Raw genomic sequence first — 27,455 nt, forward strand, 5'->3', positions numbered from 1 at the left:
TAGTAGTAGTAGTAGTATCTGAAGAAGTGTGCATGCACACGAAAGCTCATACCAAGAACTGACTTAGTTGGTCTTTAAGGTGCTACTGGAAGGAATTTTTTTTGTTTTTAATAATAGTAGTAGTTATTATTACAGGTATAGCCCACCCTTCCCACGAGGCACTAAGCCCCGCTGACCCCGGAGCGGCCTGCCTCGCAGGACCGACCGACTGCCTTGAGTTGCGAGCGCGGCTTTCCCCCTTAGCGGGAGCCCCGCCCCCAGAGGCGCTGGGCGACGGAGGCCTCCCATTCCCGACATGCACCGCCCGTTCCATAGGGATCGCCATCCCGTCCGCTGTGGGCCGACCCCCTCGCCGCCCAGCCAGTGGACTCCAGGCCTGCCCGTCACGCTCTTGCCCCGCCCCTGCCGCTCCTCGCCTATAAGTGTCTCCCGCAGCCGCACGAACCTCAGCCGCTGCCGCCGTCGCCGCCACCGCCGGGCTTCGGTTTCCTGTGTTTGCAGAGCGCGGGGTGGGCGCGAGAAAGCGGGTGGCAGCAGCAGCAGCACCGACGACGACGACCCGCCCTCTCCTTCCAGCTTTTGGTAAGAGGTCGGGGCCCGGGGCCTAAGTCTTAACGGTGCGCGCGCGTATATGTAGCAATGTATAGAGGCGTTATGCGCCCCCCTCCCCTTAAATCTGGGTTGCCAGTTGTGGGGGGCGAGGGGGCGAATGGAGGGGGCGAGTCAGCGAGACCACAAGGGTCGTCGCTTTGCTTTGCCGGAGGTCGAGGTGGTCTCTCCTCTTGCCCGAAGCCCGCCAGCCGCTTCGCCTTTTGCGGTGGCTGCAACAACCTTGTGGTTTTCCTGTTGTGCACCGCCCTGAGATCTACGCATCAAAGGGCGGAGCACAAATTTAATCCAGAATAATAATAATGACAACATGCACAGCAGGAGTTTCTACCAATGCGGGTCACGTGCGCACACCCCCAGCCCACACACATCAATGCATCATCCCCAGGTTGTTGGGGGTTATATTGGATTTCTGTAGGTATGCACAACCTGATCCTACTCAGGCGCTCTGGAACCCATTTGTTTCCGTGGATTGAGGCTCTCGTGCATATACTCCTCCCCCCAAAAAAACCCCCCCACACAAATCACTTGCATTACAGTTTTGTACTCGTAAGTCCAACTGAGCAACAAGTTTTTGGTAATGTTTTGCTCAGAGGAACCCCACTGAAATTAGTTAACTCCCGATTATAATAATAATTTATTATTTATACTCCGCCCATCTGGCTGGGTTTCCCTAGCCACACTGGTCGGCTTCCAACAGAATATTAAAATGCAATAGGCTGTTAAACATTAAAAGTCCAGTTGCACCAGGAAGTGATCTGACCATGGCTAGAGTGCGGTGCTTGATAACTCCAAGGTCGTGGGTTCAGTTCCCCATAGAGGCTGCCTGCATCTTCCTGCAATGCTGGATTAGATGACCCTCGAGGTTCCTTCCAACTCTACAATTCTCATAGCTGTCAACCTTCCCTTTTTTGCAGGAAATTCCCTTATTCCAGCGCCATTTCCCACTGCTATCCTGGATTGTTGGATATCTACGCTGATCCCTTATTTTTGAGGCCTCTGATCCCTTATTTTCAAATCTGAAAGTTGACAGCTATTACAATTCTAGGATTCTAAGTTAGGTCCATTAATCTCATTTGGTGAGTTCTGAGTGAAACTTAGCAGAATAGCACCCTGGAGGAACTCTGATTACACCCCTCTGTGTGCTTTGGGGTGAGGCAGTTGGTTGTATATCTTTTCCAACCAGCCATGCTATTTGCATTTTAAGATGTGGGAGGACTTTAGGTAATGCCTTTTCCTGGAACTCAGTCATGTTTCTCTGCTATTGTAACCCTAGTCATGTTGAGTCCTGAGTGGGGGAGGAGTTGGTTTGGTATTCAGCTTCGTACCTTTTGCAATAGGTGATAAGAGAGTTTACAGAGATAAATTTAAAATTCCACAAGTGTAAATATTTAGCTGTAGGCTTGCTTTTGAAAGTTGTTTGCAAACAGGAACCAATAATAGGCAGTGAAGAACTTGTAATGTATACCGTATTTTCCCTTGTATAAGACCCCTATTTTGGGGGACTCCAAATTAAGGAAATGGGGGGAGATTGCCCAGAGTTGTTAAGCTTTTTTGGGGGGGTTCAGGGGCGCCGACTTATAAAAAATATTGGGGGGGGGGCCATACCGGGGTCCTGCCCCGGGAAGTTTTCTAAATTTTAGATGAAAATTAGTGAGTTTTAAAGTTTTTTAAAAGTATTTTAGAGTCATATGATCAACATTAGAACCCCGAAAACTCGACTCTCTATAACTCCACACTCCGGGAAACTCGACAAGCCTGAAACACTTTTTGGCTTTGAAAAAAGAAACAAAACATAAACACGCACGGTATTTTCGTAAAAAGCTAATTTAATTTACAGTAACAATTATGCTTATAGACTATTACAGAGCAGTGAATATATAGCTCTGAAAAGACTGAAATGATATTTAAATAAATCCTAAACTATCATTAAAAGAATAAAACATAAAATATTGCTGTCGCACAGTAATAGCACTTTGATTAATAAGTGAAATAGCTAATTTAAGCTTACTTTGAATAAGGCTGAGGGTTCATTAAATAAAAATAATATCTCAAAGTTAATGCTTTAATACAGTTAATAAAGTTAATACAGTATGCCTAATACTGTATGTAAATACTGTAATACTGTATGTAAATAACGGGCTTTAATTGGGTCTTACACCCTAAAAATATTTAAGTATTTGAAAATAACAATTACAGTACTATAGTAATATAGAAATACAGTACTGAACTAGTACTAATATTTCAAAACTGAAAATTTAACATTCTGTATGTATTTAATTCTCTATTTTATAAAGATTTTTAATATCTGACAGTGAGTTTGGAGTAGCCCAATGCAAAAATCCTGAGGATCCATGTGGATCCATGCTTTGTAACCACGTTTTTGCACCACTGTGACCCTAGGCAACAGTGGGTGCGTGATTTTTTTGGTGCAAGATGTAGCCATGGACATGCTATGTGATCTGATGGTGAATTTGGGGTGACCCAATGCAAAAATCCTGAGGATCCATGTGGATCCGTGCTTTCTAACCACGTTTTTGCACCACTGTGACCCTAGGCAACAGTGGGTGCGTGATTTTTTGGGTGCAAGATGTAGCCATGGACATGTAATGTGATCTGATGGTGAATTTGGGGTGACCCAATGCAAAAATCCTGAGGATCCATGTGGATCCGTGCTTTGTCACCACGTTTTTGCACCATTGTGACCCTAGGCAACGGTGGGTGCGTGATTTTTTTGGTGCAAGATGTAGCCATGAACATGCTATGTGATCTGATGGTGAATTTGGGGTGAGCCAATGCAAAAATCCTGAGGATCCATGTGGATCCGTGCTTTGTCACCACGTTTTTGCACCATTGCAGCTCCAGGCAACAGTGGGTGCGTGATTTTTTTGGTACAGACTGTAGCCATGGACATGTAATGTGATCTGATGGTGAATTTGGGGTGACCCAATGCAAAAATCCTGAGGATCCATGTGGATCCGTGCTTTGTCACCACGTTTTAAATGGGGAGGGAAGGAAAAACACAGAAGGGACAAGAAGCACAAGAGGGGTGTGCGGAGAAGCAGCTGGCTAAGAATGCAGGGAAGGAGTTTAACGGGGTGGGGGGGAGGAAAGGAAGGCAAAAGTCCCGGTCCCCCCAAGCCAGCCCTCTCTCTCTTTCTCCCACCTGCGAGTCCCTAGAGCACGGAGAGGAGGAGGTGGTGGGCTGGAGCCTGCACGCAGTGTGACTAGGAAAGAATTAGAAGGAAGGACTCGATCCTTTCCTTAACCCTCTGCTTGCCAGGAGGGCAGGGGATTCCCTGCTCTTTGTTGAGTTTGAGCAAACGCAGCAACAGAAGCAGGTGGGCAGTAAGACCCTGAGGCAGAATGCAGGAAAGCAGCAGCTTCCGCCTTCCCTCCGCCCGATCTTATTTTTGCCTGATTTTTGCCTATTTTTGCCCCTGCGCTCCGGAGTCAGCTCCAGGGACCACACATTCGCTCAATAACACGCACAGACATTTCCCCTTACTTTTTAGGAGAAAAAATCTGCGTGTTATAGAGCGAAATTTACGGTAATAATTTTCTTAAATTATTGGGGGGGCTGAGCCCCCCCAAACGAATTTTTGAGGGGGCTCGGGCCCCCTCAGGCCTCATGGAGTCGGCGCCTATGGGGGGGTTGCCAAAAAACACCTGACCGCCTGCTGCCAATCGCACACCTCGACCGCCAGATTGCTGCAGCAACAGCCAATCGCAAGCAGCCCTTGCCGCAGGCATCAGTCACCCGCCCAATTGCCACTCAAAATCTCCTGCTTGCAGCTGCTACCAATCGCTCATCCCCCCTATGCTCATCCATGTATTAGAGACCCACAATTTTTAACACTTTGTACTGGTGCAGTTGGTGCGCTTGAACTGTCGATGCCATGGGTCCTAGTGAAACTGCCAGTAGGTTCAGGGAAGTCTAAAGCAGGAACTACCGTATTTTTCGCTCTATAACACGCACCTGACCATAACACGCACATCGTTTTTAGAGGAGGAAAACAAGGGAAAAAACATTCTGAATGAAACAGTGGATGTATCATTTTTGGGCTTCATGCTGTGGCCACAGACATGTGATCTGATGGTGAATTTGGGGTGACCCAATGCAAAAATCCTGAGAATTCCTGTGGATCCTTTTGCACCATTGCAGCCCCAGGCAACAGTGGGTGCGTGATTTTTTGGGTGCAGGCTGTAGCCATGGACATGCTATGCGATCTGATGGTGAATTTGGGGTGACCCAATGCAAAGATCCTGAGAATCCCTGTGGATCCATGCTTTGTAACCACGTTTTTGCACCATTGCAGCCCCAGGCAACAGTGGGTGCGTGATTTTTTTGGTGCAGGCTGTAGCCATGGACATGCTATGTGATCTGATGGTGAATTTGGGGTGACCCAATGCAAAGATCCTGAGAATCCCTGTGGATCCATGCTTTGTAACCACATTTTTGCACCATTGCAGCCCCAGGCAACAGTGGGTGCGTGATTTGGGGGGGGCAGGCTGTAGCCATGGACATGCTATGTGATCTGATGGTGAATTTGGGGTGACCCAATGCAAAGATCATGTGGATCCATGCTTTGTAACCACATTTTAAGTGGGGAGCGAAGGAAAAAGAAAGAAGGGACATGAGAGGGGTGTGCAGAGAAGCAGCTGGCTAAGAATGCAGGAGAGGGATTTAACGGGAGGGAGGAAAGAAAGGCAAAAGTTTCCCCCCACCCAAGCCAGCCATCTCTCTCTCTCTCTCTCTCCCTCCCCCTCCCCCTCCCCCTCCCCCTGCTCTTTGTTCCCTTTCAGCAAACACAGCAAGGAAACAGAGGAGGGTGGGCAGTAAGACCCTGAGGCAGAATGCAGGAAAGCAGCCGCTTCCTCTTTTCAGGTTTCGCTTCTCCGTGCAGCGTGCAGTGCCGCGATTTGATTTTTGCCTGATTTTTTGGCTCCAGGGACCACACATTCGCTCTATAACACGCACAGACATTTCCCCTTCCTTTTTAGGAGAAAAAATCTGCGTGTTATAGAGGGGAAAATACGGTAATTCTGCCTTGTGTTGAGAGAATTCATAAGGAATTACTTTCCCACAAACCAGCCATCCGGTAACCTGTTTTTTTATAAATTTGTCAAAAGCCATCAGTCATGATGACAAAATGGAACTTTTTGTTTACAGGCTGGGTATTTCCCCTTTGTGCAGACATATTATTGGCTGCTGAAGACAAACAACCGAAATAGTTATTAACATTGTGCCTGGTCCCTGCTGGGAAATTTCGCTAGTCATTGAGGGAGACTAGATGGACTTTATTCCAGTTCGGTGAGGCAATTTTGATTTTTGTTAAGCAGTACCGTTCTCCACACTTCGAAAAAACCCCCAAAATTGTATAGGTTTTTTAAACAAATGCAAATACAATAACCATTAAACACTTATCCAGCAGTACAGCTAACAGTGTTTGTTCTATCCATTGTCTCTAGACCAGTGGTTCCCAACCTTTTTGGGGGGCATGCCCCACCTAAGCTTCTCTAAAATCCTGATTCCCCCCCCCCCCCCGTGACATATAATTCTTATTATTCAAAAAGTGAACTCCTATTCACATGTAGAAAGGCCATTAACTTGGTCTAAACAAGCTTCCAAATTGCCCCCCTTAAAAATTAAAATGCCCCCCTGTGGGGCGTGTGCCCCACGTTGGGAACCATGGCTCTAGTCATACACTTACACATTCAACATTCAAACATATTACCTAACGCAACCTCCAGCCATGCTGGAAATCCAGTAACATTTGGAGGATCACAGGTTCCCCATCTTTCTTTTAATTAATGATGTAACAAATTGTCCTGCAACATGCAAGTGGTGCAGAACTTAATATAGACACTATCTCCGAGTCTCCCTCTGCTACTCCTCAGAGGTGTGCGTGAAACTGAGTTGCGGTGAGGTTAGCGCACACCCTGAAACATAAGGCTGGCTTTGGAAGGCTGTGTGTTTGTGACGACATTTGTCAATTACTTGGCTGAACTGGCTCCTCTTGTAAATCGCTTAACCAAGGGTGTAGCATGTAGTGGTGTAAGAAGCATTATTTTGTCCTGCCGTTCAGGAGTTTCAACACGAGTAAAGTGGTATCCTTTTCTAGTATTTGTATAGTTCTGAAGCTGTATGAAGGGGAAGCTTGGTTGAGATGAAAGGTGACAAAGCAATCATCCCCCCCAAACACAGCTTGTTATCTAATGCAAACCTTTCCCTGTGAAGTCTATGGCTTCGCAGACGAGCCCCTGACTGTGTCTACTGTGGGAAACAGGGTGTTGGACTAGATTGGCTTTTGGTCTGATGTGGCAGGGCTGTTTGGTTGTTATGATCAAAAGGGAGTGCCGGTTGTTTGTTGTAGGGTGAACCTTCAGTAACATGCAGTTGCCTCCCATGGTTCAACAGGCCTAGCCAGCCCCTTGTGTGGGCTGAGTGTGTGCCTGAAGAATACAATCCTTCCATGACACCCACAGAGGCTTCTCCAGTGGCAGTGCAGAAAACATTACTGTAATATTTAGAATGAAGGAAACCAACCTTAATATTCTTTTAAAAAATACTTCAAAATTCATTTTGCGATTTATTTATTTTTAACATTGATTCCAAATATTGTTACACTGTGGTGTATTATCATAGAATCCTAGAGTTGGAAGGGACCCAAGGGTCATCTAGTACAACTCCATGCAATGCAGGAATCTCAGCTAAAGCATCCATGACAGATGACCATCCAATCTTTGCTTAAAAACCTCCCAAGGAAGGAGAGTCCCATCACCTCTCGTGGGAGTCTGTTCCACTGTGGAACAGCTCTTACTGTCTGATTGTTTTGTCGAAAGTTTAGTCTGAATATCCTTTCTTGTAACTTGTATATTCTATTACAGTTTAACACCATGCATGGGAGACTGGCCGGGCTACTACATATGTGAAATAAATAAAAATGGCCTATACTATCTTAATAAAATATTTATCAGGAGGCTTCGTCAGAACCAACTGATCTTGGTGTGTGTGGTTTTTTAAAAAAAAGATATATGAAAAAGAAGGGGGGAGGCGAACTTTAGTGAAATTTCTTTTTGGCAATGTTTAACATTCCATATGTTTGATTGAAATTCTGTTGTACTTTATCAAGGAAAGACAATGGAATTCAAACCAAAGGTGATTGGCTTTTGGTGATTTCTATTTAAAATTTGCCAGGTGCTTAGTTTTGCTGCTGTTCTCTGATCAAGTCTGGGATCTGATAATGTCGCTGTTATCACCAGTTGTGCCCACATTACAGGATGGTTAGTTTAGTCTTCGTTTCAAATCTGACCTCATTGCTATCAGATAAGTTGTCCCAGTCTAAGAACTGGGTTACCACCATATTGCACAGAAAGGAGAAAACGAACATTTACTCATGGGTATGGTATAATTAGGTTGAGATGAAAGTGAAAAATGGGGTGTCCCCCCCCCACACACTGATAAGATGAGGGGGGGAAAAGTGCTTTCTTAATTCTCACACATTCCCCAGCCCTGCAGAAAATCACTCCCCACTGCTACAAAAAGGGAGAGTTAGGCTGAGCAAACGTTAGGCTGAGGGTAGACAACCTCCAGATGTTGTTGCACTCCAACTCCCATTAGGCCCAGCCTTTATGGCAATTGATCAGGAATGATAGGCATTGTTGTCCAACAAAACCTTGAGTGCATTAGGTTGGCTGTCCCTGTGTTAGCACTTTCGGACTGCTAAATAGCGTCGACCTCTTCATATTTTGTTATAAGACGGGGGACGGGGGGAGGAAGGAAATGGCTATGCAGGAAGTTTTCCCGCATAAGAACAACTCAAAATGCAAACAGCAGCCTTTGCCTAAATAACAAGATATTTTGGACTACCACCGTACTGCCTTGGGCTCATGGGAGTTGTCATCACAGACCTCTGGAGGTTGGCAAAGGCTGCACCACAGCCTTGTATTGATCTCCTTTGCTGAAATGACCCAGGTGCAAAAGATTTGTAGACAGAAGGAAAATTATTAACTACTTGATAGTGTGTTCACTGCTTCTAACAGTTGTGCACATTCCTATATGCTGGCTGAAAACAAGGACCAAGTCCAAAGAACTGCTCAGCTCTTTTTGCTACTGCAAAATACTTTTTTTTTAAATGGGGCAATTTTTGGCTAGCTTTGGTAATCAAGCCACAAACTCCTGGTTGCCATCTTCTCCTCTTGGTGGTTTGGCAACTGTGGAGATGGCACTTCCCAGTCTTCATAGCCCAGTAGAGGCCAGGAATGGGAAATACAGTGGTGCCCCGCAAGACGGAAAACCCGCTAGACGAAAGGGTTTTCCGTTTTGGAGGTGCTTCGCAAAACGAATTTCCTATGGGCTTGCTTTGCAAGACGAAAATGTCTTGCGAGTTCCTGCGGGTTTTTTCCCCTCCCCCCCCTTTTTCTAAGCCGCTAAACCGCTTATCCGCTAAGCCGCTAATAGCGCTAATCCGCTAAGCCATCAATGGGCTTGCTTCGCAAGACGAAAAAACCGCTAGACGAAGAGACTCGCGGAACGGATTAATTTTGTCTTGTGAGGCACCACTGTAAAGGGGACAGAGGGATATGACTGTTATTCAGTTGTTTCTGCTCCCTCCAAAAAGAAGTGGGAGCTTAGGAACACTTCAAGAAGTCTACTTCTACTTCTTATTCCAAATGAGGTGGGGGACGACATCATGTGGTTAATGTCCTTGGATTTCTTATCACCTTTCTTCGTTCAGATTGTGTAATCCTTAAAAAGGAGGTAAAAGATCTTACGTAAACTTTAGCCAAATTGACCTTTTCTTCCTGTTGTGATTCTTTTCTGATGATTCAGGCATAACGTGACTTGGCTGAGGTAATTTATTATAAGCATTAATTGTGTATCCAGGCCAACCAGCTTAAACAGATAACACTTCTTAACAGTTCTAGCTGTGTTGTGTGGCTTCTTCCCCCACCCCCATGGGTGTAGCTGGGGGGGAAGTTGCTGCCCCTAAATCAATAAAAAACTGAGGTTCTGCCCCCCTAACAAAAGCCTGCCCCTCCTAACATAAATTCTGGCTACGCCCATGTCCCCCCCCATACATTTGCACACATGCGAGTGCCCACACAGAGTTTAACACGTCCTAGTATCTGTACTTTCATATCATGAGCAGTAGCAAGTTATTGGGAGAACTGTTGTTTGGTAATGGCCTCATATGTGCTACACTTTTAAAGCAGTATCATACCACTTCAAACTCTCATGGCTTCCACCAAAGAATCCAGGGAATGATAGTTTAAGGGTGCTGAGAGTTGTGAGGGGAACAGGGGGTTGCCTAACAACTCTCAGCACCCTTTACAAGCTACAGTTCCCAGGATTCTTTGGGGGGAAGTGATTAATGTTTAAAGTGGTATCATACTGCAGCTCAAACTTGTGCAGAAGAGGGCAGGCAAGATGATCAAGGGTCTGGAAACCAAGGCTTATGAAGAACAAGGTTGAAAGTGTTGGGTTTGTTTAGCTTGGATAAGAGGAGATATGATATCCATCTTCAAATATCTCAAGGGCTGTCACATGGAAGATGGAGCAAGCTTGTTTTCTCCTCCGGAGGGTAGGACTCGAACCAGTGGATTCAGGTTACAAGAAAGGAGATTCTGGCTAAATATCAGGAAACACTTTCTGACAGGAAGAGCTGTTCAGCAGCGGAACAGTCTCCCTCTGGAGGTTGTGGACTCTGCTTCCTTGGAGGTTTTTAAGCAGAGCTTGGATGGTCATCTGCCATGGATGCTTTCTTTGAGATTTCTGCATTGCAGGGGGTTGGACTAGATGACCCTTGGGCTCCCTTCAACTCTTCAATTCTATGATTCTTAAATCTATAGTACACATGGGGCCTAAACTATGGACTAGGAAGTTCCTGGTTTTAATTACTCACCTACTGTGAACACAATAGGTGGCCTTAAGGAAGCGACTCTCTCTGTCCTCCATCCACAAAATGGGGCACAACACTGGTTTTACTCCACAGGGTTGTTGTAAGGATTACAGTATAACTAGAAGCTACATGTGAAGTGCTTTAAGGCACTATATAAATGTTTAAGTATTACAATAATTTTTTATAATTATAATAATAATAAAAAATAATAAATTATTTATACCCCACCCTTCTGGCTGGGTTTCCCCAGCCACTATTGAACTATTATTGTAAAGTAATGGAACTGATGCTATTTATCTGTTGGATCTAATTGGCTCCAGATAGACTCTAAGTGTCTTTAAATATTAAAAAGAGAAACCTGTGCCAAAAGTACTATTAATGGTCTGCCTAAATATAAATAAGTGACTGTACTGAACTGAAGTAAACTTCAGGGCAGGCTTCCTTGTAGCATAACAGGGTGTGTGTGCCTGGTGAGTTTGCCCGCCGTCGTCTTTTGTCTTCGTCAGAATGATAAGCCATTGAGTCCCAGAGACTCCTCAGGCCTCTCCACACACCAGAAAAGACCCTCTTTCCCCTTTGTACCACCAACTGCTCACAAAGGGAAGGAGGAAGCAATGCTAACTAGGCAGTGCCTGGCTATATTCTTATCCTAGCTGCACGCTGTGGTGATGGGCAAGGATTCCTAGGTCCTACTAGGCCACTGGGTGGCCACCTTGTCCATTGGGCTACGTGAACATGCTCACTAAGCTCAGATTAAGGAGCTAAGAGTTTCCTGCCAGGCTGCACATCATCCTAGAGGCCCATGCTCCTGTCTCCTTCCATGCTCACCACAGACCATTGTCTTTGCCCATCCTAAAGGTAAAGGGACCCCTGACCATTAGGTCCAGTCGTGGCTGACTCTGGGGTTGCGGCGCTCATCTTGCTTTACTGGCCGAGGGAGCCAGCGTACAGCTTCCGGGTCATGTGGCCAGCATGACTAAGCCGCTTCTGGCGAACCAGAGCAGCGCACAGAAACGCCGTTTACCTTCCCGCCGGAGCAGTACCTATTTACTTGCACTTTGACGTGCTTTCGAACTGCTAGGTTGGCAGGAGCTGGGAACGAGCAACCCGTCGCGAGGGTTCGGACCGCCGACCTTCTGATCGGCAAGTCCTAGGCTCTGTGGTTTAACCCACAGCACCACCCGCGTCACTTTTGCCCATCCTACACAGGCTTTATTCAGATGCAAGTCCCAGTGAGTCGCTCTCTCAATGAGCGTGAGTATGATTGCATCTTTGGGAAGACACACCCTTCCTCCTCTAGCTTGGAGCTGCCCTACTTCTATAACAGTGTTTGTATAACTAAATTGTGATAATTATGTTGTCCACTGTCAATTATTCCAACAAGGGATAAAGACAATTGAAGAGGAATTGGGCAATGTGGTGTTCTTACCCTGGGGGTTCCTCACTCGGTTGCACCAGACTAATTTTCATGGAAGACAGCTTGCCTGCTGCTATTGATCTTCCTGTTCAATGTGAAGAAGCTGTGAGTGGGTGTCTCGATGCATTCCAGGGCACGTTCTGTTTCTAGGATGGGGGTGGCTAGACACACTCACACAGGAGGACTGGATAGCAGCTAACCACAGACATGAGCATCCCAGAATCCCTTGCAACAATTAAGGGTTTCCTTGTTAGGCAAATCAACGATGGCACTGGTTACCTAAAAGATCTGAAAGAAGTACTGCCACTGGATGACAGAACCAGCAGCACAGGGAGAGTGTGAAGAAGAGGGTGTACGTAGATTCACAGGCCATTTCATTTAGAACGGGTGAGCCTGCTGGGGGAGGCCTTGCAGCTCAGAATCGGGAAAACTGGATGATGGCATCTAGACCTACATGGGAATCGTGAATCCACACTCTTGAATTTTCTGTTCCTTATGGAGCTTATGCTCCCAGAGCATTTAATTTATTTCTAAAATCATTTATAGGGCATATTTTGGGATGTAACTCAAACAAGTCAGCTTTAAAAATACAGGAAAAACCTTGCGGAATCAGCTACTTCAGAAACATAGGCCAGTTACAGGAAATAAAAGTGACAAAATATCCTGAATGAATAGAAAAGCTATTCGCCTTTAAAATGGCTCTCTAACACTGTAAGACTTATTTATAAGAAGACAGACTGAAATAAATGATTTTTAAAAAATTAAAAGCTTGCAGCGGCCAAACATACGTACCACAATGCAGAGGGAGTGCTACAATTTGGGGCCATCACAGAAAAGTACCCCCCCCCCCGCGCAGTGCCACCATGAAGCATCTACTTAATATCATTATCTTGCTGCAATCACTAATGGTGGTATCTAATGCTAGTCCTATTTAGAAATCAATAAGGATGACTAAGACCCTTATCTGCATTGTACATTTAATGCATTCACTTTGAACATAACTTCCCCCAAATCATCTTGGGAACTGCAGTTAAGGGCGCTGAGAATTGTCACGAGACCCCTATTTCCCTTGCAGAGCTGCAATTCCCAGGGAAGAGGGACTGACTGTTAAACCACTCTGGGACTGTAGCTCTGTGAAGGAAATAGGAGTTTGCCTAACATCTCTCAGCACTCTTAACTACACTTCCTAGGATTCTTTGAGGGTAAGCCCTGACGGTTTAAAAGTAGTAATGATACTGCTTTAAATTTATATTGCAAATGGTGCCTAATTTCATTTCAGTGGGCCTACTTTGAGTAGAACTTAGATGAATGTCCCCCTAATCTTGTGACACGTGATCCTTATTGCACTACCTTCCTAGATTGGCAGCATCAGATTCACTTTTATTTGCCACAATGTGGTGAACAATATGTGAGAACAAGTCTTGTTCGGATTCCCTGCCATATCTTGGATTTGTGTGTCCTCATTTCCCCTGCCTTGAAAAGGAAGTTGCAGATTTGCTTCCTCTGCTAGACATTGTCTTGAGGGATGTGTTGGCAGGCGCAGAGCCATGATCTGTACCAGTGTTGTTGCGTTGGTTGCTAAAAGATCTGCAGTGCCATTTCTCTTCTGCTTTTTCTTAATTCTGAGGCAGACAGAACCATCCATTTCCTCCATCAGGTCAAAGGTCAAAGAAATGCAATTACACCAAATTCTAGGAAGTCTGTCTCCTGCTGGTTTTAACTGCTGGCAAGAGTGGTTTTACAACCCAGTGCATGTTTACTTGGAAATTCTTGGGTGGGTCTTAATTGTGAGCAAGCCTTCTTTAAACTGTGTTACCTTACCACACTAGCCCCAGTAAGAACTCAAACTGCCTCTGTTTTTACCTACACCAGAAAGAACATCCAGTGTCCCACTTCCTCTGGACTTTGAACTATAGTCTCTTAAAACTGGCTCTGCACAATAAAATTTAAAGGACATCCACGGATTGTGGCTCTTCTCCCTCACTCCTCCCCCAGTCTGACATTTTATTTGTGTCCCATAGTTCCTGTACTTCGTGAAGAAGGAAGAAAGAGCATGGCTTTGAAGATAGCGGTAGTGCTCAGCTTTGTCCTAGGAATCAGCACCTTTCCCCTGGAGGACCCTGAGGATGGAGGCAAGCATTGGGTTGTCATTGTCGCTGGTTCCAATTCCTGGTATAACTACAGACACCAGGTAAGAGTTGGCTGGACAAAGGGAGTTGTTGCATTGAACAGAGTTGAGTTCTCTATCCTGGCTCTTGCATGCATGAACACCAGTTGGTTTCTCTTACATAGCACACAGGTGGTGAACCTCTGGCCTGCCGGCTTTCGCACTTGGACCACCAGGTCATTTTGGCCAAACCACGCCTACTTCCCTTACACCTGATGTCATAGATGATGTCAGATGTGAGGTGTGTAAAGATGTACCTGGGCCATAGGGGGTTTGCAGGTGCTTCTGATCGGTGGCACCTAGAAAGTCCTGCTAGCACCAGACTTTGCTAACACAATCAGCTAATTGTGTATGTAAGCAAAAATGGGTCACCTGATGTTACTGTGAGATTGTGTGGTTGACAGGTGGGTGGCTCTGCCCGTCTGTGACACCTGGCCCATGAAGGGTGTGGGAGATCAGGGATCCAGTCCATTGGCCAGATACAATTCCCTACCTTTGCTGGAGCCCTCCAAAAATATTTTGACTTCAGCCTCCATCATCCCTGACTATTGGCCACGTTGGCTGGGGCTGATGGGAGTTGGAGTCCCAGCAAGAAAAGGGGAAGCTGCAGGTTCCCCATCTCTAGGCAGAAGTAGGGTCACTAGAGTCTACTGGGGAAGAGTGGTCTGGTGATTTTGAAGATTGTGTCTAGGTCATATTTACACTTGCAAGTCAGCACATAACGATGGCGCAATCCTCAAGTGTGGACATTCATCACATGAGCTGAGTATAAGAGTGACTGGGATTAAGTCACCGGGCGGTTTACTTGCCATCTTGTTAAACTAGCTGATTAATCTGCTAAATATTGCAGTCCGAAAAGCTTACCCTAGCATTCTGGGGACTCTTTCTATTGAAGTGGTGTTGGTAGGCGGCTGTGGTTCTCTGTGCCATCGTAATCCTGCAAGCCTGAAAGGTCTGCACGGACATTTAGGTCTAGCACACTTCTTCCCTCCCCATCTATAGTGCAGAAGTAGGCTGGCACAAACAGAGCTACGTGGGAAAGCTTGTGCAATCCCTACTCAGCTCTCTAACCTCAATTGGAAGCAGGTCAGGGAGAGGCAGTTGTGGTTAGAGGTAGAGGATCGAACAACACTGTGTGGGAGGAGGAGGAAGTCTAAATTCTTTAGGCAAGGACTATGAACTGAAATTCAGACACGTGAGGAAAGCTTGTCACAGACTTCTTATAATAGTAGCCTGTGTCTCTGATGTAGGTTCTTGCACAATTAAGTAACTTTGATTTGTTCCAGGTTTGAATTTCCCAGGGTAGGGTTTCTTAACTTGTGGTCCCTATGCTCCTAGGCAGTCTTACGGTTGAGCTTCAGTGCAGAAGTGTGCAAGTCTTCATTAAGACGAAAGCTGCAGATTTGGATGGCAGCGTTTGTAGGAAAGGATGCAAAAACAGATCATAAAAGAGACCCTCAGCCCAACTGTGGTCTCTTGCCTTTCATGGCCCAGCTCCTTTTTGTAGAAATTCAGGCTGGGATTCTATATCCACTTACCTGACTTGGCCATATGTCATTGAATTAGACTTGTAGTTAGAGCAGACCCCCTGACATCAACGTGACTTAAATTTGTTAAGTCTCATTGGTTTCTGTAGGTCTACTCTAACCATGGCTAAATCTGAATCCAGTCTTGCCTTGCCTGGGGGGGTGGGTTGTGTGTGGAGGAATCTCTGCTAGTTTAAACAGGTTGTTGGTAAACATTGTGGTGGGTTTTTGCAAAAGACTTCAATGTTTACTTAACGCTTGAAGTATTTTGAAAGTGATTTCTTAAAGTGGTATTATGAAACTTAAAACATCTGTGTTTGGCTGTCTTGGAGAAAGGGGTAAGGAAATAAAAAGGCCTTTGCAGGCGCTAGATGGCGTCCTGCAGTGAGAACGTGCTGAAGTCATGAGAGTTGTTCTCTTGGCATATATGCAAGCCTACATGACGCAGGACTTGTTTCTGCATAGCAGGGGTGAGGGGCCTGGTGTGCCTCAGAGGTTGGACTACAACTCCCATCAGCCCTTGCTCACATTGCAGGTGATTAAGTCCAACAGCATTTGGGGAAGGGGCACAATTTGCCACCCTTTCTGTACAGATTGCTTATCTATTTTTTTCAATATCTTCCTGTTCAAGTAGTGTAAAAGCATCACTGTTCATAGTTTTTCCCCTTCCCCCCATTCCTATTTGGATTTACCGCAATGCAGTGATTTTTGTGAGAATATCAAGTTATCAAATGGACAGGGCCTTTGATTGTGGCATGCTGAGTTTCTCTAACCAGCTTTTATTTTATAGCTGCTTGGCTTTTCTCCACCCCAGGTTTTCCCAACAGCAAACATTACATATTCTGTAGTCACAGAATATCTCTGTCCACATTAAGGTGGGGGGGACCCTCTTAGAGTTTCCCCCTATTTTTGCATATCTTGTGGTTCCCTTGAGTGTGCCAACACCTGCCTCTGTTTTTCCGTTGCCTCATTTTAACTACAAGTGACTCCCCACTTACATGAGTGTTACATTCCTGGGTACTACGCGTATATGTGAAATCACATATAGTGGGGGAACACCATCTTTAAAAGCCTGCAAACACCCTCTAAACCACTTGCTGCTTCTTGGGTTTCTCAGCACCCAAGGAAGATGATGATGCCTTGCGTTTAGGTGCCATCTCAAAATAATCCTCTTTCAAAAATTCATGGGATTGCAGTTGCAAAGGCTTCTGGGATTGCTAGCATTTTCCCTGTTCTTTTCTCTCCATTTTTGCCCTTTCTGTGCCTTTTCACTGTTTAAATTTTTGATTTATTTCCTGACGCCGCACATATATAAGCGGTTACGCAAAAGTTGAATGTGCGACAGGTTGGCTTGGTTTATAAACCTATTGGCGTTGTGATGAAAGAGGGCTTTGGGGTGGATTGTCCCAGGTTTAACTGGAGATTTCTTTGCATGAAAAGAGATACTTTCACTGGAGGCCAGTGACAAGTGCTACAACTTTTCTGTTTCCCATAACACATTTAAAAATCACCCAGTAAATAAAACTGCCCTGTGTCTTTTCAGGCTGATGCCTGCCATGCTTATCAAATTGTGCACCGGAATGGCATTCCAGATGAACAAATCGTTGTGATGATGTATGACGACATTGCCTTCAATGAGCAGTAAGTATCAGAATTTTGGCAGGAAAGTGAACTTTCTGTGCAGGGCTGTTGCTGCGTATCGGAAGTGGGAGACCTGTGGCCTGTAGTTCATTTGTTGCTGAAGTATAACTCCCGGCGTGCATGGCCTGAAGGCCCAAGGAGTTGGTGGGAGTTGTAGTTCGACAACATCTGCAAGGCTACAGGTTCCCTACCCCTGCTGTATATGAATCTAGTGTTTTGTCACAAGACCTAACAAAAGCATCTCACAGAATGGCAGACTTCACTCATGGTTAGAAGGGGGCCAGCTGCTACACTTCTCAAGTGTTTAGTCTCCTGTTTTCCACAGAAAGAGGGATATCCTTGATCCTGGATTGATGGTATGAAGCACAGTTTGGTGGCAAGGAATGCCTTCCATCAGCTTCAGCTGGTGGACCCAGCTGCGTCTCTGTCTCGACATGAATAGCCCATTACTGCATGTTGTAGAGGTTTTCTCTTTTTTTAACTTTGAAAAGAAATGACTTCACTTTTTGCCACTTTTAATATTTCCTGTCCACTTCCTCACTTCAGGAATCCAACCAAAGGCATCATCATCAACAGGCCCAATGGTACAGATGTGTACAAAGGAACACCAAAAGACTATGTAAAAGAGGTAGGAACTAGATTTATTCACTTGGTAACCTAGGAACATTGCTAGCTTTGAATATCAAGTTTCCTGAAGAAATAGGATTTTATTAACCCACCTGAAGAGTGGGCCACTTGAGTTCGGATGCTTTTGTCCAGAACCTAGCGACTTTGCTTCAATTTAAATGTAAACCACATATTTCAAGTGAAGCAAGACTAGTTAATTGTAAGCACGCTGTCGGTCCACTAGCACAAAATCCACTGCATGCAAACCCCCTCCTGCATGGCAGATCACCCCCTCCTTGAATTGCAGCCTGAAGTCTTGGAAGTCTTCCAGGCAATTGGTTCTTTGTTCTGCAGCTGATGGGCATAGAGATCAATTCATAATTCACCATTGGCTTTCCAAGTCTGTTGGGGATACTCGGTTATCTCAACCTCACTTGTATTAAGTTTAGCTATCTGTATATCCTTAATTTCCCACCCCCATCAATTTACTCAGAATGCTTTTGAAGCATCCTAGTAGCATGTATAGTAGGTTTAGGGGGTAAGATGGACATCTTCCTGACTTGTTGCAGGACCTTAGCCAGACCTAGCAGAGTATACACAGAGTTCACGGGCAGGCAGGATGGACGAAGCAGGAACCAGTAACTTGTACTTATAGGTGTTTATTATATACAGTCGACTATTTACAGGAACAGAACAGAACACAGATCTTTAACTAGCTTTCTCCTCCGACTCGCAACTCTCAAACCTCCTAACTCCTCTCTCTGACTAACACATAAATCATTATTCCCGTGAGAGCTTGACCAATCATGGAGCTGTCTCCATGCCTCTGTATCACCAGGCAGATTTTACTCCTTCACATTGCCTTGGCTGTCGGCCAACTCTGTGTGAAGCTGCACGTATTCAAAATCCCAACACTCTCCGTCCGTCTCCCCACATGAACTGAGAGCCAGGTTTCTGTGGATGTGTGTTGCTGGCAAGCTTTTTTTTTTTATACAGTGGTGCCTCGCAAGACGAAATTAATCCGTTCCGCAATTCTCTTCGTCTAGCGGTTTTTTCGTCTTGCGAAGCAAGCCCGTTGACAGCTTAGCGGATTAGCGCTATTAGCGGTCTAGCGGCTTTTAGCGATCAGCTGAGAAGCGGCTTATCCGCGGAACAGCTGATAAGCGGCTTAGCGCTTAGGGAAAGGGCGGAAAAAAGCGGGGGGGAAACCGCGGGAACTCGCAAGATTTTTTCGTCTTGCGAAGCAACCCCATAGAGAAATTCGTTTAGCGAAGCGCCTCCAAAACGGAAAACCCTTTCGTCTAGTGGGTTTTCCGTCTTGCGAGGCATTCGTCTTGCGGGGCACCACTGTATACGCAGGGTTCCCCAGAGCACTCTTTGAAAGCCATAGTTCTGCTGGATAGGAGCCAACACACAGAAGTCAACTTTTTATTTTTTTATTTTAAAAGGAATGTTGCTGGCTGCATTTCAGCTTCAAATCTCTTTCCAACCTGTAGGATGTTACACCAGCAAACTTCCTTGCTGTGCTCAGAGGTGATGCTGAAGCAGTGAAGAATAAAGGATCGGGAAAAGTACTACGAAGGTAATCGGAAAGACATGAGAAGGGAATGCCGTCATTTCTTCATCAATATAGTTTTAACACCAAGTTGGAATTTAAGTAAAAGATTGGAAATTAAGAAGGTTTTCTCTCTCTGCAGTGGCCCTCGGGATCACATATTTGTCTATTTCACTGATCATGGCGCCCCGGGACTTCTGGCTTTTCCATCTGATGATGTACGTAATAATTTTTTCCCTGTCTTAAGTAGCACTGATTTAGTTCGCAAGCCTAGAAACACTTGTTTTCTCAAGCTACAGTTTGGCTGCATTGTATCAGTATATTGTATCAGACTTCTCTCTCACTCATTGAAGGCTAGAAAAGGAGCTGTTTTGGGACTTTGGGTAATATATAACAGCCATGAGAATGCATTGACAGGACACTCAGTGAGTGTTTTCAGTAGAGCAGGGGCTGAATTCTTGGCCTTCCCTGCCTCCTTCGGTTAATATGGGAATGGTGACAATACAAGCCCACCTTGCAAGGTTATTGTAAAGATCACTGATAACTTACTTGGAGTGCTTCATATGCCTGATGGTATGCTAGATGTGTTTCTTATTACTTTAGTGGACAGCAGTGGGATATGATCAGGTACCTCCTTGTTTTACAGCTTCACGTAGAAGAATTGAACAAGACCATTTCATATATGTATCATCACAAAAAATACCAGAAGGTAAAATGACTATTTTCCACATTTATTTATTTATTTATTTATTTATTTATTTATTTATTTAATTTTAAGAGTAGCAGCCATTATAATTGCATAGGACTCAGCTTTGTGAACTCTTCCGCTCTAAATGCTAATTGTTACTGGAAAGGATGTTGTAGTAGAGTCCTAAACTCAATAACACAGAAGTACAGTGGTGCCTCGCAAGACAAAATTAATTCGTTCCGCAAGTTTTTTCTTCTTGCGAGTTTTTCGTCTTGTGAAGCACGGTTTCCCATAGGAATGCATTGAAAATTAATGCGTTCCTAGGGAGACCGCCTTCAGACCAGGTCCAGGGACAGTCTGTCCCCGGACCTCTTCTGAAGGCTGGCGGTGGGAGAAGGACTTTTCTCCCCACCGCCAGCCTTCAGAACAGCCTTCTGAAGGCTGGCGGGAAGAAAAGCCCTTCTCCCACCGCCAGCCTTCAGAAGAGTTCCTGCAGGGCTGCCTAGGTTGCGGATAGCAGCCTGCTGCCCTGCGCGAGGGGCGCTCTGAAGCAGAACGCCCCTCGCGCGGGGCAGACATCTGCAGCTTGGGGAGCCCTGCAGGACTTCCCCGCAGGGCTCTCCAAGCTGCGGATAGGGGCAGCAGGCTGCTATCCGCAGCTTGGAGAGCCCTGCGGGGAACTCTTCTGAAGGCTGGCGGTGGAGAAGGGCTTTTCTTCCCACCGCCAGCCTTCAGAACAGCCTTCTGAATGTTGGCGGTGGGGAGGAAAACCTTCCTCCCACCGCAAGTCTTCAAGACAGGTCCGGGAACAGAGGAGAAGCGCTGTGCGCCTTCCCCTCTGTTCCCGGACCTGTCCTGAAGGCTTGCGGTGGGAGGAGGGCTTTCCTCCCCACCGCCAACATTCAGAATGCTGTTCTGAATGTTGGCGGTGGGGAGGGAAAACCCTCCTCCCACCGCAAGCCCCGGGAACAGAGGAGAAGTGCTGTGCGCCTTCTCCTCTGTTCCCGGACCTCCCACCGCAAGCCTTCAGGACAGGTCTGGGAACAGAGGAGAAGGCGCACTGCGCTTCCCCGCTGTCCCGGGAGATTTCCCTATGGGCTTTCGTCTTGCGAAGCAAGCCCATAGGGAAATTCGTCTTGCGAAGCCACTAAAAATTGGAAAACCCTTTCGTCTTTTGGGTTTTTCGTTTAGCGAGGCATTCGTCTTGCAGGGCACCACTGTATGTGGAAAGGTGGCATGATTAATCTTTCCCCCTCTCCTTTTTTTAAAAAATAAAAACCTATTGGACTTTTTCACCTTTTTCTTGCATATTGAGAGAATCTTTCCTTGGCATACCTGGAGTAATACAGTTCTGAAACTGGAATGGGAAGTGTCCTCTTTCTCTTTCTCAGTTCAAATTTTCTGAGCTTACAGAGCTGGAAAGAGAAGTATCAGTCAACGTGGGTTAACCCGAAAGTTTGCAGGTTCTCAAAAACACCTTAAGGTGGGAAAACACCCTAAAGGAAATAACCTATGTGAACCAGGAAGTGGCCTCTCCAGAAAAGGAAATAGTTCTTTCTACAGGCTTTGATTTCCATGTATCTTTCCCTCTTCCCACTACTTCATTCTGTTCCTCCTTCCACCCAGTTGTGAGACTGGGCAGGTCAGCAGAGAGACCCTGACCTGGGATGGAATGGTACAACCCCACCCAACATTTTGTGGCGCATCCTACCTTCAGAGTATCTAGTTTGTGTATAATGTTCAGCCGGTTTCTATGCATTCTGCTCTGGAGGGTAATGTGAAAATAAACACTTGTTTTTTTAAGGCAGTATTATTTTAATTCTGCTTGATTAACTGGAAGTAAGCTCTGTTGAACTTGGTAGGTGCGTCTTCTGAGTGAATATGAGAATATGAGTATAAGCTCCAACAAATTCTGGTAAATGTGGAGTTGAAGAAGGTGGCGCCTTTTTTTATACCTGTTATGAGCACAGCTATTCATAACGGCAAGAAAGGATGCTAGAGAAACCCAGGGTTGAACGTAGGACAATTCAGTGAAAGTGGGTTTCTGCAAGTCTTACAAGTAGGGCCAGTTTGCATGTGATGCTAATTTCTGAATAGCGTTATGTGGATAAGGTTAGTGAGTGCTTGCTAGAAGACTGGAAGCTTCTAAGTTAGATTAACTACTGCTTAGTGTTGCATTCAACTAACTATGGTTAACTGTTGCAACAAGCTGTGTTTGATGAAGCTGGCTGGTTTCAGATAGTAGTTGAGATTTAATTACCTTGGTATGGTTTGCACACACAATAAGCCAGTTTCCCTCCCCCTCTAGTCTAGAGGCATGGTGGGTAGTAATAATCTACAAATCAAATATTAAAGAGTATCTTCGCTATTTGATGGAGATGGAGCGTGGGTCAGTGAGCTTATGGGTAAGGGAAAGGATACTTGGGAGAAAAAGCAGGTACCAGATCTTTACCCAAACATCTAGAAGTGTGCCTCACTATTTCTTAACATAAATTGCAGATGGTGTTTTACATTGAAGCATGTGAATCTGGATCAATGATGAAAAATCTACCTCATGATATCAATGGTAAGTGAACAGTCAGCGTTCTGGACTGAGACCAATCATCTGATTGTACTCAAAACGTCTTCATTGGGAGGTATTGAAAACATGAAAGCATTATTGCACTTTGGGTTAAATATGGTTTTTAAGTCTTATCTACACCAGGGGTGGGAAATTGGATCTCCTCCCACCCTCTTGTTTGCCAAATACAGCATGCGGCTAGAACCGTCTAGCTGTCAGTTGTCTGTCATCACAGTCATGTCAGGTGACCCCTTTTTAGCCTGCAGGGTTTGAAATCAAGACTATACCGTTAACTGAACAGCCTGCAAAGCACCTGTCAAGGTGCTCTGCTGATCCTTTAGTCTTGCAGTTGTGAGGTCTTCTGGAGTGCTTTGCAAGGGGCTTCACGAGATCAGCTGACAGTCAGCAGATCACAGGGCTTTGCAGTTGATTGCTGGGGCCTGGAAAGCCTTTCAGCGGAGTCAGGTCCTTGCCTGCCCCACACCTGACTTCCTATGAATGACATTGGGTGTAGCACAGGTTAGGCTTGGCTTGACTGCAGTGGCTCTGCCATCTGGGAAGCTTGGAGGGGTCTGGAAGTTCACTGCACCGATCTACACCAACCTTGGGTGGTCAGATGAGACTCCAGTGGGGATTATGGAGGTTGTAGCAGAACAACATGGAGGCCTTGAGGATGGGAGTTTAAATATTGAGAGCTTTTACTTTTCCTCTATCCAGTCGCTGCTTTGCTCGCCAACCCTTCCAGCTGACACATAATTGGCATCCCTCTGAAGGGCTGCATAGTTCCATGTGTGGAGCTATATGTGTGGAAGTTTTCCCATTCATTCTTTGTCGCTTTTAGGGGAAGGCTTTTGAATGTGCGCAGAGCTCTGGATTGGAGCAAATGTGTCTAAAAACAGCTTAAAACCAAAGTTCTTAATTTCAGCTGGGTTTAGATAAGGCCACTCAGACAAGCGCATACGGCAGCCGTGTGTCAGCTGTGGGGAAGCAAGTAAATAGTGCCCCCTCCACTTGCCTTGCAGTTTATGCCACGACTGCTGCTAATCCTAGCGAATCGTCTTACGCGTGTTATTTTGATGACAAGAGGCAAACCTACCTTGGTGACTGGTACAGTGTCAATTGGATGGAAGATTCCGATGTGGTGAGTCCCCAAGATCCAGTAACTTGCTTTTTCTTTCATCTGACATTATGGCTCTTGTTTTGTTTTGTTTTTTAAATGCTTTATTTAGTGCAGTTTTGTTTACCACCAAGAGCCACACTGGGCCCTTTTAGAGTAGGAGAACTAAAACCAATGTATTCTCGGGAGTGTGTTCTCTAAGCTGAGTTGATACATGTATAGTACAGGCTTTCCATTGTGCACCCCAGTATTACCAGCCACATCTAAGTAGGAAGGTGGCTTGCTGCTTAATAGTAGCGACCTCCTGTTTCAAGCAGGGAACTGACTCACAAGAGGTGCATCTCTAGATCCACATGCTTGCATCCTGCACAGACGATTTAGCAGTGTCTAAAGGCCTGGGCGTTGTAGATGTCACCTAGAAGTGATGACGTTATCTTGAGTCTACAAGCCACAAGCTTTCGACACCTGTGCAAGCTTAAATTTGCTGCCTCAGCCTCTGGGGGCAACACCACCCATGATGTTGGTGGTGCTTGTGGCGATCACACAGGGTTCCCGGACATTTCACCCGTCTATTGATCCCTGTGCCACCACTTTATTTCTTGCTACCACCAGCCAGGCCCTACCTGGTACAATACTGAGTCCAGTCAGGGTTAAATTGGAACATAAACTTCTGTTTATTTATTGCAGTTTAACAAGCGTGTGGTTTCATAAACGGTATCGGTCAATTACAATATGGGGTGCCTATCCAGACCTATAACTTCCGCTACCTGCTCTCACTCACTAAACCACCTCTCAGATATTTACTTGTCTTCCTGGCTCCTAACTGTTCCTGACTCAGCTTATTTCGCTACACTAACTCAACCTACCCACAGACTCTATCCTAATTCACTCCCACTCCAACCAACCACCCAGCTCCCAACGAACTCCTCCCTTCGCCCCTCCCAGAGCTGGTTTTATAGTCCCACTGACTCCACCCCCCTGGGTTCTGATTGGGTAACTTGTTTAACTATTTCACCTCCAGCACTCTCATATGTTAACATCACAGTGCTCTCCTGGGAATCTTCAGAGGTGCCAGGGTTTAATGATGGCTCCTTTGCATTTCTCAATATCCCAACACCAATAGATGATAAACAGACAAATTCAAGAGTCACTTGCTCTAAGTTAAGAAGTCTTTCCCCTCTCCCCCGAGTTGGTACCCTCTGCTCTTCAGATAGCAGGTGTGCTGGGGAAAGGGCTAAGATGGCCTGACAGGCATGTCCAAAGTCCATTTTGGGGGCCTAATCCGGCCCACTGGTCAGTTTAAGCTCAACAACTTCACTCCTAAAAAAAAGGTCATAAACTTTGGTCGGCCCCCACAGCCCTTCACTTCATCAAATCTGGCCTCTCTTTGAAAAAAGTTTGGACACCACTGGCCTAAGATAACTATTGGTGGGAGGATTTATGCAAAGGACAGCAGTCCAACAAATACAAGATTCAACAAGAGGTTGTATGCATTGTCATTGTGGACTGTTGTGTTTCTAGCTAACTGCAGGGCAGATAAAGGCTGCAAATGTCTGAAAAGGGCACAGATATCTTGTATTTATTAAAACTATTACTATTATTAGAACTATTTCCATAAACCAAACAGATAAAAACATTGGCAGGGTTATTATAATAATCCGCAGTTTCGTAACAGTATATATTTAAAGAAGAGGAATAAATGAACAAATTAAGTTAATTTGGATATGTAGAAAATGTTAAAAATAAATTTAAGGAGTGGGGGAAGGAAGTCAGGTTTTCAAATGTAAAAATGATTGTAAAATCAGTGAAATGTATAAATTTGAAAAAAGAACTATTTCCACAAACCTGTCATGAAAGCATCACAAACTGTTGAACAAAAATACAATCAAATGGCATTCAAACTTGCAGACTGAATAAATCTATAGTACTATTTGTTCCATAGTTCTCGATGCCCAGTCAGTCACTGCAGACTTCCTAACTGACTAAGAATGACTGAATCACGATGGGTGTTTTGCCCAAGAACTAATGATTCAAGATGGGAGGTCTGTTGAAGTACCGTTTCAAGTTTTCTGGTTGCACAATCACATTAGGAACTTGGTCAGCAATTGCTTCGTTGTCATCTCTCTTATTTTAGCTCCCCTCTTTCCCAAAAGGGAAGTAAAACCTTTTCAATTGCGTTGGTATGTAAATAGCTGAATCATGTGCAACTTTTCTTTCTTTTTCTCTCTATGCCTTTTTGGGGGGGGGGGCGGGTCTGCAGGAGGATTTGAAGAAAGAAACTCTGCACAAGCAGTTTCTGTTGGTAAAGAAGCATACAAACACCAGCCATGTGATGCAGTATGGAAACTTGGTGAGTGTTTGGTCTCAAATGGGCAATTGCAGACAGTGTGTTTTGCACCAATGTTTACTTTGTATTTCTTACCCTTGTGTGGTTTTGTCTGTAATACTACAACCACCCCTGTGAGGTAGGTTAGGCTGAGAGACAGCATCCAGCCTCAGGTCGCTCGGTGAGTTTCATTGCCAAGTAGGTCTCCCAGCTTCCAGTCAAGCACTCTTAACAATACAGTGGATGCTTGGGTTGCGAACATGATCCGTGCAGGACGCACATTTGCAACCTGCAGCGGCACGACTGCGCGGGTTGCGATTAGGCACTTCTGCACATGTGCAACCGCCGAAACCCGGAAGTAACCTGTTCCGGTACTTCCGGGTTTCGCCGGTCCGTAACCTGAAAAAACACAACCTGAAGCGCCTGTAACCCAAGGTATGACTGTACGCCAAATCATAGCTATTTTGAACCGGACCTTCCAGTCTGCATCCTAAATCTTGAAACTGGAAAAAGCGGAAACAAATGGGGGAACAGAACCTTTATTTCTTACTTTCCTTACCCTACTCCCAAGAGTTGGGGGCAGGTAGTTGCGTACATGGTTCCTTCCTTCCTTCCCTCCATTCCCCCCCCCCCCCCGTTAACATAACAGCCTGGTGAAGTAGGTAAAGTGATTGCCCAAGGTCTCCTGGTGTACTTCACAACTGAGCAAGGATTTAAACCCAGGATTTCCTAATCCAGCACTCTGTACTGTTCCATCCTACAGCAACCCTACTTTAGAGGGCTTGTGTTGTGCAATTTGTTCCTTACACTTGTCCTCTGTTCATCCTCTCAAGGAGCTCAGTAGTTTGCTAAAGGCCCCAGGCGCAATTCCTACTCGGGAAGCTTAAAGGCCCAACCCTGCCCTGCTTCAGCAGTCAACCTGTGTCTTAATGCTGCAAGACCAACCATCCAGGGCATGGCTGCTTCCTCTTTCCCCCTTGTCCCTCCAGTTTTGCAACATGCTCTCCTTCCAGAGCTGAGACGACTCCTGGTTTCCCCAGCCCTCCGTGTTTTCAGCCAATTTCAAATTGCAGAAGGGTCCTATATCCCTGTGGTAAAGCACATACGTTTTGCATGCAATAGGTCCCAGATTCAGTCCCTGGCATCTCCCTGGGTAACACATGCCCTGGGACCCTGTAGAGCTTCTGCCAGTCAGAGTAGGCAGACAATAGTGGGCTAGATGACAAAGCAGTTTAACCTGGTATAAGGTAGCTTCTCAGGGTCTCATCCAACTTAAGCCCCAAAGAATCCTGGGAAATGTAGTTTAAGGCTCCTGAGAGCTGGTAGGAAACCTTCATT

General features: G+C 45.5%; 1 protein-coding gene across 1 annotated transcript in view; it reads left to right on the forward strand.

The window, feature by feature from the left end:
- The first annotated feature begins 419 nt into the window (after nt 1–419).
- LGMN (legumain) overlaps nt 420–27,455 on the forward strand; it is a 33,119-nt gene continuing 6,083 nt past the window's right edge. Inside the window, exons 1-10 of the mRNA XM_081863863.1 lie at nt 420–582; nt 13,953–14,122; nt 17,168–17,265; nt 17,812–17,893; nt 19,368–19,453; nt 19,569–19,644; nt 20,073–20,135; nt 22,614–22,680; nt 23,697–23,815; nt 26,052–26,141. Of these exons, the coding sequence (XP_081719989.1) occupies nt 13,985–14,122; nt 17,168–17,265; nt 17,812–17,893; nt 19,368–19,453; nt 19,569–19,644; nt 20,073–20,135; nt 22,614–22,680; nt 23,697–23,815; nt 26,052–26,141 (819 nt within the window). The 5' untranslated portion in view covers nt 420–582; nt 13,953–13,984. The remainder of the gene's footprint in view (nt 583–13,952; nt 14,123–17,167; nt 17,266–17,811; nt 17,894–19,367; nt 19,454–19,568; nt 19,645–20,072; nt 20,136–22,613; nt 22,681–23,696; nt 23,816–26,051; nt 26,142–27,455) is intronic.

Source organism: Podarcis erhardii (assembly GCF_964252035.2).
Source record: "Podarcis erhardii genome assembly, chromosome: 1".
NCBI classification, from domain to species: Eukaryota; Metazoa; Chordata; class Lepidosauria; order Squamata; family Lacertidae; genus Podarcis; species Podarcis erhardii.